This window comes from Anoplopoma fimbria, chromosome 19 (assembly GCF_027596085.1).
Source record: "Anoplopoma fimbria isolate UVic2021 breed Golden Eagle Sablefish chromosome 19, Afim_UVic_2022, whole genome shotgun sequence".
Taxonomy (NCBI): Eukaryota; Metazoa; Chordata; class Actinopteri; order Perciformes; family Anoplopomatidae; genus Anoplopoma; species Anoplopoma fimbria.
In genome coordinates this window covers 27017402-27030309 of record NC_072467.1, presented here as the reverse complement: position 1 = coordinate 27030309, position 12908 = coordinate 27017402, and the positions used below count along the sequence as shown (strand labels likewise).

General features: G+C 40.0%; 1 protein-coding gene across 1 annotated transcript; it reads left to right on the top strand.

The window, feature by feature from the left end:
• Window positions 1-2267: 2267 nt before the first annotated feature.
• LOC129108841 (ankyrin repeat and SOCS box protein 15-like) lies at window positions 2268-10091 on the top strand. Its single transcript, XM_054620759.1, has 9 exons — window positions 2268-2371; window positions 2484-2536; window positions 2795-2926; window positions 4252-4416; window positions 5762-6007; window positions 6121-6292; window positions 7156-7681; window positions 8778-8931; window positions 9916-10091. The coding sequence occupies exons 1-9, from the start codon at window positions 2268-2270 to the stop codon at window positions 10089-10091; spliced, it is 1728 nt and encodes a 575-aa protein (XP_054476734.1).
• Window positions 10092-12908: the final 2817 nt, after the last annotated feature.

The window sequence follows — 12908 nt, the reverse complement described above, 5'->3', positions numbered from 1 at the left end:
TCTAGAATGTGGGACTCCCACCAAACGCACCCAGGCTTAGCTCGACACAATAGCATACATAACCCTGGCTATATTTAAAACCAACAGGCCAGGTGTGCACCCGAACACGCGCCCCTTGACTGTGCTTCATCATCATCATCATCATCATCATCATCGGTCTGATGGTTCTCCAGTACCCTGAAAGAGAGGGGTCACACCTAAATATAAAAGCAGTCCGTGCTGCTGGTGCAGAGCGAGAGCTGTCAGAGTATCACACCTCACAGGTGAGAGTCTTTGGGGTTCATCTGCAGGTATTTGACTTTAAGCAGATGTTTGTGTCAGAGTTAGGATTTCTGTTGCCGGGAGACGGTCGGTTGAATTTGTTTTGCATTTGTTTGATATTCTTTATGTTCTGCAAAAGGGGGCGGGACATAATAACATGAACACCTGCAGGTCTGCAATGCATGCTACATGTTTAAATGTCTACTGTGGTGTTTTTTTTATTGCATTGGCTGGTAAATCATGTTTCCTCTAAGTGAATGGAAGAGAAGACAATACAGGTAAATGGGGTAAAAAATGTATAACTAATATATATCACCATGAAACTTCCCCAGTTAATTACTAACATTAAGACTATTGTTTTTTGTATTACAAGTTTTCTGAAATGTTATGTTTAACTATGCATAATGAGGCATTATCTAATGGTAACTTTTGGGGAATTAAGGAGAAATCTACAAACATAAATAGACAAAGTATTAAAATAAACACCTGCATGTGTATTTTGGGTATTTTCTTTCCATTGGTCTGATAAAATACATTTTATGGAAGCAAAATAGCCCCAAATTTCAAAATTAAAAGTGTCTCGCCTTAAGTAATCTACAAAAGTTTGTAATGTCAGAATAATTTCCTATAAAAGTTTCTTTGAAAGAACGTTGTAATTTGGTTCTAATTATTGGAAACAAAATGAAGAAAACATCTATTCTTCACTAATCTGACACTAAATTCTTCATATATGTTGACTTGTTTTCTTGCCTATGGACACGTTTCACATATTTGCCTGCTCAGCTGACCTGCTGTGCTCTGAGTGAAAGCCCCCTCCGGTGAACTAGAAATTATTTGAATGATTTAATAGGAAGTGTATCACATTAACACCACCTAGATTCTCTCTATTATTAGAAACAATTTCCATGAAAGCTCCCGCCAAACGATCAGGGGAGGAAAATTGCAGAACTAAAATTAACCTTTACATTTTTTTCTTTCTTGAAACTGTTCCAAATGGTGTGTTGATTCAACTCCACAGTCCTATTTTAAGGCAATTATTCGTTGGTTTGTCTGTTATTCCAACTGCATGCAGATCGAGAAAATCTGTCTGAGAAATGCAGGAAATAAAAAATCTAAATTGATATGGCAGAAAATCATCATGTTTGAACATTTTCAACTTCAGACAACAGACGTTAAATAAAGAAATTCAACATACATTGTGCTTTATCAGAGATTGTGGACAGTAAAGTGAAAACCAACAAACCTAGACAGCTGCAGAACATCAAGTGTTTAATCAACAATGTCCAGGGACGATAATACTATTTCTAATGCTTATTAATTCTCTTTTAGCTCCTAGTTTTGCTGGTTCGGCAGCAAACAGCAGACACAGTTAGAGACAAGCTGGTGGAGAAAGCAGCTACTATTAGCTGCTTATAACAAGGTATTTTTCTCCAAAGTAGGTGGAGACCAAAATAAAGCTAAAAGGAGAGTGACAGTGACTGTGTGGACACAAACACTTTTGCAACTGGATGATCATGTTGCTCTGTGGCAGCAGTTTGCTAACATGTTAGCCACAGCTAACTTATGAGGCCGTAATATGTCAGATGTTTTGTTTTCAGCTTGTTCTGCCGCCCCCAAGTGGACAGAAATATAAATGAATGTACTTTTAAGTTACTGTGAGGAACTTTTAACTGGTTATGAAACTGTCTCAAATGAACATATGACCTTAAAGGATAAACGAGACCCAGGCCGTATTGCTGGACCCGCTTGAGGGAAAGGAGACAACCAGGACTGAGCGGGGCAGACTGTCAGACCCTGCTGCAGTAAAATGAGATGTTTTCTAAAGGGACTCTGAAACACTACCACTTTTGTCCACAGGGACCGCCAAAATCAGCACGCAATAACAGTTTCTTGCAGTAGCTTTAAAAATAATAGATTCGTAGTTAATGTGCTCAGAAATTCAAAACCACAACTTGAAATGTTGTTTATGAATCCGTGTTTATCGTGTGTCTCCTCCCTGCAGAGTGATGAACACTTATGAAGAATATGGTGAAGAGGAGCTCAGTGACTACATCATCCAGCTCAGTATCCATGACTCCTGTCAAGATGCCTTTCTGAAATCTGCAGCAAGGTATGGAAGCCACATCCAAACTCTATCCCTTTCTCTAAATAATATAAAAAAACGTGTCAATGTGATCAAACCCAGCTGACTGCCCTGTGCTTCTTCTGCTCCTGACTGTTAGTTTAGAAGCAGCGACGGATGAAAATTTGAGAGTCCTGGCAGCCATTGAGCAAGGTGGGTTGGACAGGAAATACTGTATTTTGGTCTGTTTGCTGGTGATAAATATACATCCCATAAATAAAAAAGATACAGAAATGGGAGGAGGAGGAGGAGGAGGAGGAGGAGGAGGAGCAGAAACTGTTGATTCGCAGAAAAGGGGGAAAAAGTAAAAAAAACATTTTCCCAGCTCTAGTGAGTCCTGAATGTTCCTCATTGTTTTGACTTTCTCTGAAAACCCCCTGGATGTTTTTATCTCGTTGCCACGGTGACCAGGTGAGGTCCTGATGCTCAGGGGGATGCTGAGGCACACCTTCGCCTTCAGGGAGTCGGACAGTCGTGGCTGGCTTCCCCTCCATCGGGCCGCGTCCCAGCCGGTCCTGGAGGTTCTGCAGACCGTCTTGAGATGTAAGAACATTTCTTTTGTTATTAAAAAATATGATAGAAATATAAATATAAAGGTATGACTTTGTGACGGACTATCGGAAAAGCAAAACAAAAGGTAAATTCATAGCAACAATGTTTTAATTGTTTTATCAGTTAAGAGCTTTTGATAAAAGTACAATGAAGTAAACATATTTCAGGTTTAAAAAGTACATTAAAGTAAATATATTACAGTTTTAAAATTGTACATTGAGGTAGACTTAATTTAAGTGTACTTAGTATACTCATGATTAATTCTATACATTCTGTACTAACAGTAAATATTTAGTGTTAGATACACTAAGACACAATTCCTTATACTCGTCAGTTATTTTTAAAAACCCTTTTTCTAACTGTGTTTTTAAATTATATTGAATGTGAATCTGAAAGTCATTCCAGTTTCTAATCAATTATATTTATATAAATGTATTTATTCCACATTTTGACTACAATAGAAATACATTTGATTTTGTGTATTTATAGTTAGGTGATAATCTGGAAAGTGTATTTAAATATACTTTGAGTAAAAAAGTACATGTCTAAAAAGAAAGTTAGTGAAAGAAGAGATGTACTTAATTATGTTCAAGCTTAATATTTTAAAATCAAAATAGTACAGTCAAGTACACTTACATGTTTTCAGTATATCTTAAGCAGCAATATTGATATATAATGAGTATCCTTTAGTACATCAGAAATTGCACTTTTAGTACATTAATGATGTGAATGTGGAAGTGTACTAAGTATATATAATTTAAGTGTATTTCAGCGCTTTAAAGCTACATTTTTACTTTAGCCGGACTTTAAAGCAGCAGAACAAGAATACTAAAATAGCTGTCTGGAACCAATGAGGTTGAACCAAACAGTAAATGTGCTGTAAAACCAAAACAAAGGAGCTAAAAGAGGCTTAAAACCTGGGAAATGGAAATTTTTTCACAAAGTCAAATATTAGCACACAGATTAGTTTTAATCCCCTGAAAGTTTATGTTTTGGTCAGATGCAACAGACAAAAATGCATCCTCCGCCCACCTTTAAACCGCTGGATTCGACACCAATAAATAACAAAAAGATGACAAGGGAAGCCTCAGGTCACATCAGGTCCAATACAGGACTGGTGGCATCATGGGAATAACGGCTGCCTGAAATAACATTAATCCACAGAATACCTCACTGAGAAATAAAGCTGACTGCCAGCTGATGACCACCAGTCATCTCTGAAAACAAACCTGTGAGCCTGGAGGTCAACCTGCCAGGTCGACCACAGCTGACCTCCAGGAATGTTCTCGTGTTTTGTGTTTTGTGTTTTGTGTCAGTGGCGGCTCAGGGGCTCAGCCTGGAGGAGAGGACGGCCGCCGGAGGTGAGACGCCGCTGACGCTGGCTGTGAAAGCCGGACTGGCACAGAACGTGAAGAGCCTGCTGGAGCACGGCGCCTCGCCGCACAACACCAACGGCTGCAACGAGTCGCCGCTGCTGCTGGGTAACGCCAAAGAGGGTGGAGGTCAACAAGACTAAAGGCCCAAAGAGGCAGTGATGGATGCATAAAAACTTGGAGGGATATCTCTTTGTCATTCAAACATCTTAACAATTAGTAGGGAAGTTTGTCCTGAAAAATGCAGAACAAATATGCCATAAAATACAGAAAAATATGCCATAAAATACAGACAAAATATGCCGTAAAATACAGAAAAATATGCCTTAAAATGACAGAAAAAACTAAGAGCTAAGATACGAACAAACAAACAAAGAACACCTTTTACATTACCTATTGTCATATGATTCATTGTAAACATAAAAAATAAATAAGTGCAGCTTTAAAAGAAAGTAAGCAAAGTTTCTGTATAAAATGGAAATCCTGCGCTTGTTTTTTAGATAACAATGTTCCTGAAGTTGTATGTTTAAATATGCAAATAGAAACTTTAAGTGAATTTAGAGGAAATCAACAGAAAGAACTGGATAAAGTAGTAAAATAAACACCTAAATGTTGTTTTGATTATTTTCTTTCCACTAGTCTTGAAGAAACATGTCAAGGAAGCAAAATAGACCAAAATGTCAAAGTCCTTTTAGAAGAAAAACCCAGAGAATGCACCGCAAAAAAATAAAATTTAACAAGAAGAGAATTTAACATTCTGTTTAAAGGTTGGGTAGGCAGTTTTTTCTGGCACCATGTAGCTAAAAATGACGTATTAGTTATTAAATGAACATCATGCTGCATTGAAGAAGACTTGAAACTAGAGATTGAGACCATAAACTCATGTTTACAATGTTTACTGAGGGAATAAATCAAGAGAGAAGTAGAGTCATTTTCTCATAGACTTCTATACAACCAGAGGAGTCGCCCCCTGGTGGACAGGAGAGAGAATGCAGGTTTTAAGATGCTTGGCATTTGGCAGAACCTGAGGTTGCTGTCTGGTTTCAACACTAGTTTTCAAGATTTAGAAAATCTATCTTGCGACTGGAGACTTTGCACGTGCACGTCCTTTTGGGGAAAAGGTTGCTATCCAATCATTGGCAACAAACAACTATAAATGTTGGAATGCTAATCTGCTAACCCTTGACTTTTCCTCAAAAATATGGTTACGTTATGCCTGCTGAACATCAGTATGTTAGCACTGTCATTTTGCGTACAGCCTCACAGAACCTTTACCTCAGTAATATCTGCCCTTACAGGTTATATTGGTTCTATTTCACCAAGTTATGAGTCTTTAATCTTAATTCACCAGATTGACCTATTCATGATGAATTAAATGTATATTATAAAACTATCCTTACATTAAAATGATGAGATAATAGACACTTATTGCACCTTTTTCCTCACCTTGCAGCGGCGAAGGCCGGCTCTTATGAGATGACGTCCATGCTGCTGGCTCACAACGCCTGGGTGGATCAGGTCTGCCAGAAGAAGAGGACGGCGATGCACGAGGCGGCCAAGGTCGGCGACGTGGACGTCCTGATGCTGCTCCTGAGGAACGGCGGGCGGGTCAACCAGAGGGACATGTCGGGGGTGACGCCGCTCGCCGTGGCTGCAGAGCTCGGGCACTTCCACGTCGCTGAGATTCTGCTGAACTTTGGTCAGTCTGAAGATGAGAGAGCGGGTTAAGAGACTGGTGAGAATATATGATACCAGGTGTCTTGGTGCAAAGGTCCAATCCTTCTCTTGTTGTGTCTCTCTCCTCCTGCTCAGGTAGCAGAGTGAACTCCCAGGCCTGTAATGGAGAAAGTGTCCTGCTGGACGCGGCCGGATCAGGAAACACCGCCTGCATCCAGCTGCTTCTGGACAATGGAGCCGACCCCAACCTGCCCAGCGCCACCGGACACCTGCCCATCCACAAGGCGGCGTACGCCGGACACTATGAGTGAGCACGTGAGGCATGCATTCATCTGATGACTGTCTGCAAAACCAGTTTATAGTCCATCAGAAGTGTTAATAAAAGTACATAGTCACAAACAGCTAATGCACTTAGTCATCATGACATCACCCATTGATTTGTGGACTGCCGTAATGAAGCCGTTAGTTCGGCACCATCTGGGACTACGGCTGTCATCATGTTGTTTTTATCGCAACCAATGAACAGAAGTTATTATAGTTGGAATGCGGAAGAGGGAAGTAGAGATGCCGTATACGGATCTAGTGGCGGTAGCAACCTGTCAATCACAATAAGCCACCCTAAAGAATCCCCTGCTTTATGGTCTGTTTGACTCTAAATGGAGCATCATTTACTAAATGAACATCATGCTGTATTGAAGAAGACTTGAAACTAGAGATTGAGACCATAAACTCATGTTTACAATGTTTACTGAGGGAATAAATCAAGAGAGAAGTAGAGTCATTTTCTCATAGACTTCTATACAACCAGAGGAGTCGCCCCCTGATGGACACTAGAGAGAATACAGCTTTAAGGCACTTCAACATTGGCCTTACTTCTCAGAACCGGAGGTTGCCGCCTTGTTTTTAGGTAGAAATGTATATCGTCCTCCAACCTCTCCGGGTAACGAGTATTACTGTTACACAACGTTTAACCACCACAAGCTCCTAATCCACTAAACCGGACTGAACATGAAGATCATCTAAAACCATTGATGAGAATCTGTGGAGCAGAGAAGGATAGTTTTCCTACCCTGGTCTGACGATGCTACGCTATGATCAGCCAGTCTGCTTTCGAGGGGCGGGACTTATTGAAGCGTGAAATGATTGAACCAATGTTTTCTTTTCCCACAGTGTCTTGAAGATGCTGATACCTTTGTCCACCAAGAAGGCCATCAAAGAGGCGGGTCAGAGCCCGGTCCACTCGGCGGCAGAGGGAGGCCAGAGCGGCTGCCTGAAGCTCCTGTTGGCCTGCGGCTTCGACGTCAACTATCGCATGAACACCAGAAACTCTGAAAACTACCGGGACATGAGGAGGAGCGCCTTGTACTTCGCCGTCTCCAACGGGGACGTGGAATGCACCAAGATCCTTCTGGCGGCCGGGGCCAAGACAGACCTGGACCCGCTGCGCTGCCTCCTGGTGGCCGTCAGGTCGGGGCACTACGAGATCGTGAAGCTGCTGCTGGCAGCTGAGGCGGACGTGAACTGTTTGTTCACAGTGGTGAGCGACACGGTGTTTCCCACGGCGCTGCAGTACTGCCTGAAGGACGAGGTGATGATGAGGCTGCTGCTCAACAACGGCTACAAGGTGGAGAGGTGCTTTCACTGTCACCACGACGACGCCTCTGATGCTCCGAATGAGGTGGAGGGGAAAATACCAGTGAGTGACTGCTGTTACCTCGGTTTCTTCTGTTTTCCTTAAAGCTTGATATTATCTGCTTTCTGGTGGAACGTTAGATTCAAAGATTATTATCACTGATATCTGTTTAATAAAAGGCTACAGCTGGCAGCCAGTTAGCTTAGCTTAGCTTATCACAAACGCAGGAAACAGGTAGAAATAGCTGGCCTGGTCCTGTCCAATGTTAACGAAATCCACCTACCATCACAGTTGGAAGATATACTATTCTACCTAATATTCTGATAATTGAAGCAGATGTTGAAGTTCCTTATACTTGCATTCTCTCTCCTGTCCACCAGGGGGCGACTCCTCTGGTTGTATAGAAGTCTATGAGAAAATGACTCTACTTCTCTCTTGATTTATTCCCTCAGTAAACATTGTAAACATGAGTTTATGGTCTCAATCTCTAGTTTCAAGTCTTCTTCAATACAGCATGATGTTCATTTAGTAAATGATGCTCCATTTAGAGTCAAACAGACCATAAAGCAGGGGATGCTTTAGGGCGGGGCCACCTTGAGATTGACAAGTCTTTACAAGAGACGTATACAGTGCCTCTATGCCACTCCTCCTCAGTCCAAATATAACTTCAGTTTATCGGTTGCAAAAAAAACAACATGGCGAGGGCCGTAATCCAAGATGGTGAAGGCGAAAAAAATGCTGTTAAATCGGAAGCCATGGACGTTTTACTGGTTATGAGACGCTGAAATATGATCGATGATGATGAAAATTTTGCAGAAGAAACAAACATGATCACCCAGCAGAACTTTATCAGAACAGATCTAATATGTCAGCAGTAGTAAAAAACTGCGGGGTTAAGATGAGCATTACCTTGGAGACATCACGTTTATTCACTTTATCCAGAGCTAAAAATAATACAGACTCATGTTAAATCATCTTCACCAAATAACTTAGTGTCTGTTTGTTAGTGTTAAGAAATAAAAATCTTTTAGGAGTAGCTTCTTACCCCTAAGCTCATTGCTGTTAACGATATGTTAACAGAGGTTTTCCTTTGACAGTAAAAACAATGCACATGCGCAGACTACACCTATAACCTGCTGAATGTACGTCCTCTCTCCAGTTCTGTGAGTTCATGAGCCTCTGCTGCATCATGCATCTGTCCGGGAGCGTGTTCCGGACTCTGCTGGACTACGTCGGCCACATCCAAATCTGCTCCAAACTCAGACTGCTCCTGGAGAAACAGAGAGAGTGGCCCGAGATATGTGACATCTTCAGTGAGTTTTGATTCATGATTCATGATTCATGATTCATGAGGGAGAACCAGAACTGTTGAGAACCAGAACTAAACAATGAGCTGAAAGCCGCTATAAAGCTCCTGAAATCCCAGAGGAGCTGGCAGATTTAGCTGATGAATCTCTGGAGGTTTATCACAACCAGAGACCGCTTTCACATTGACATTAAACACATTGTTATTATAAAAATATTGATAATAGTTGCTTGGAGGTTGAATTTATTGCTGGTTATTCCCAACGACTGGGTCTGGGACCCACAGGTGGGAAGCAGGAGCTTATATCATGGTCACCAAATACATTTTATTCATATCTGCAGAACAATTCTGAGCCACATGAGGGAGTTTAAATGTTCATATTGTTCTAATAATTGTTGCCTGCTTTTAAACTGTAATCTAATATGAAAGGCTAGCCTGCATTCGTTTGTTCAACCAATTAGAGGTGATAAAAAGAATGAGATAGCCTGTAAACTCCTCCTAAATTAATTTATTTGGTTGCATTTTAAGTATTTAACACATGCATAAACAAAGTTGCATTTTATCAAAAGTATATCTCTTCTGAATGGCTTGTTTTACATATTAAAGATAATATAAGGCAATATGGAAATTGTAGTAAAAATGGTCAGGATTGTGTGTGACACTTTTTTTTTCATTAAATGTCCTCATCATTTTCATGCTCTCCAGAGGATGACTCCTTTAGATTATGATTATAATTGCCCCCTCAGGACAAACTAAGACTCTTAGAATAGATCAGAATTATTTATTTATTTACTTGACCCGTCCAAAATGCTACCATTGTGGCTGTAATGAACACTGCAGCCTCAAGGGGGCACCAGCAGCAATGTAGGCCTTTTAGTCTCGTCTCTAATCTGCACAAAGTCTGTCATTTTCTTACCCTCTTTATCGTTCTGTGTTTTATAACAGTATGAATGCATGAAGTAAACTTGTTTTTCTGGACCTTGCTCTCCAGACAGTCCTCGCTCCCTCAGGCACCTCTGCAGACTGGATATCAGGAGGCGTTTGACCCTGAAGAGACTCAACAACCCCGAAATCATGAACTCGGACGTTTTCCCTCCCAGACTGAAGAGCTTCCTGCTGTACCAGGAGCTCGACCTCTACAGCCAAGACCCTGAACGCACCATATGAACATAATGTGGATTTTCTCAGCAAGACACCCTATCGTTATTTAATCTTTGTATTTTTGGGTTTTTATAAGTACGATGCAGAACAAACAAACTTTTTTGTTGGATACATTTTTTAAGTATTTTTAACATTTTCTTTTCGCCTTATTTACAGCAACTTAAATCTACTTTCCTGTCATCATTTTCACATTTTGGACCCATTTTAGTGCGTAACACTTGTGTTCATGATACTTCTGCAAGATTTCTCTCCTTGACACAGACTTACATGAAAATCATTACACACTGGTCACACACTTTTGATTGTTTCTGCTGTTGGCAGATGGAGAAAGGAAGGAACAACTGATGAGAAAATCATTTGTGTATTTTGTTTGTGAAGGAAAGGGGCAGCAAGCAACAGGGCTGATGGGAAATGTATTCTTAGATGAGAAAAAAAAGGGTAACTTTGGTATTTTTCAACCTGGATCCTATTTTCGTATGTTTTTGTGTATAAGTGACTAATGGGGACAATAATGCTTTTTTTTAATTAGACCAGTATTGAAGGAGAAGGCTGCAGCTACAAAACAGGTTGTAAATGTTATCTCTCAGGGCAACTCTTCAGCGTCAATGTACATAAAGTACTTGTTTCTGCCACCAACAGGCCGTGTCTGACAACATTATGGAATGCACCCTAAAGAGAAATAAAACCTTTTTATTGAGCTTTCATTTTGTTATTGTGTCATGTGACTTGTTCTCGGAAGACAACGATGGAAACGAGTGACTGACAGTCAGAGAGAGAAGTGTTCACAAAAGTTTGTTTTGGAGAACAAAAAGTGTAGCTTATTGTTATCTCAAAGATATTCAATGTCATGGCTAAATGTTTTCGATGATTTCAACAATGCGGATGCATCGTAAAATTTTCGAACGAGACTTCCCAGAGCGAGACGCACAATAACAAACAGACGAGTCAAGAGAAAAGGTAAAGAATGTTTTGTTTCTCTGTAGGGTTCTTTAAATAATGTTGTCACACACTTATAATAATAATCTGAGCATGTCAGTGGCAAAAACAACCTTTTTAGCGGCTGCAGCGCTCTCTTTTAATATTGGACAAATTTAAAAAAAATGTTGTAGACACAAAATAGGTAAAATAATACCAAAGTTAGCCCTTTAGCAATGACCACTGGTGTGAGAGAGAGATATAAATGGTCCTGATTTGACATTTTACTAAAACAAAAACAAAAAAGTGAGTAATAACTAAAATATGATTTTTAAAGAAAGATTCAGTCACATGTGCTGTAATGATATTTTTTCACTGTAAAATAAAGAAAAATAAATCTGTGTTTTTCCTGCAGCACTAATTACATTTTTAAAATGTAATGGTATGCTATTTGGATTGAAAGTGAAAATTTCCATCCGACAGTTGTACCATCTAAATGCTAAGCAAGGGGGTCAAAGGTCATCAGCAGGTGGAGAAAAGGTCAAGAGTCATTTCACCCTTGAAGCCTCCACAGTACTGCAGCAGGTCCTCATCGACTTGTTTGAGCACACGTCGGATCATAATGACACAATAAATATTCAAACAACGGACCGCTCCATTATTGTTTGTCATTAGCTGTGGAAAATGTGTGCAGAGTCACATTACACTCCATTAGTGTGCTGTGGAACGGCCTGCATGTTAAATACACTGGAACAGGTGGCGCCTATGAATAGCCTGGTGGAGTGTGTGTGTGTGTGTGTGTGTGTGTGTGTGTGTGTGTGTGATGTGTGTGTGTGTGTGTGTGTCGGTGACGGAGCAGTTCAGCCATGAAACAAACACAGTGCTGCTGCTGCTGCTTCGTCTTATGACTCCAACACTGACACATTTATCAGGTGAGAATCATTCAAAGTAGTTTTTTATCACGTGACAGTTTGTTTGGAAAGTTTTCCCGTACAGAATGATGGAAAGTTTAAAGGATTGTGTACTTGCTGGGGTGTCTGAACCCGCATTGTTATATCTGATCAACAGTACAGAGGTCAGGGGTCAAAGCGTTCTTAAAATAGAGCTGATGGTGAAAACAATTGATAGCTCTAGAAAGAGAAAGCATGATGATTGTGAACGTGTTAGGAGCTGTGCCCCAGTGCAGGACACATTCTAGTGGAATCAACAAATGAATATACAACTTTTATGTCAAGAGACAAATATGTCTCTACGCATCTCTCTGTAGTTTTATGCCTCTCTGTGGTAGTTTTGTGTCACATTTAAATGTTTGGATATTTTGTCTTTGGTTGTTTTGCCCCTTTTTGAGTTTCTCTGTGGTTACTATGTGTCTCTTTGTAGTTCCTTTGTATCTCTTTTTGTAGTTCTCTTTGTTATATTAGGTTATGTTGTATGTCTTTGTAGTTAGTTTTATCTCTTTGTAGTTCCTTTGTGTTTCTTTATAGTCATATTCTGTCTCTTTGTGGATGTTTTCTGTCACATTGAAATTGTTGGACTTTTTGTAGTTTCTTTGGTCTTTGGCTGTTTTGTCCCTTTATGCAATAATTTTAAAGTCTCTTTGAAGTTGCTTTGTGGAACGTTGTGGTTCATTTGTTATACTTTGGAATGTTTTGGTATTTGTGCAGTTATATTTCGTCTTATGTTAGTTTGCCCCTAATAGTGGTCCTTTAAGTCTCTTTGTAGTTGCTTTGTGTCTCTTTGTATTTATATTATGTCACAATTTAATTAGTAACTGGTTGATAATCAAATAATGTACATTTTGTAATTTTATTAAGCAAAATGACAGTCCCAGATTCCAGTTTCAATAATTTGAGGATTTTATGTTTGTCTTTGTCTTTTATCTCAGTAAACTGAATACATTTTGAGTTT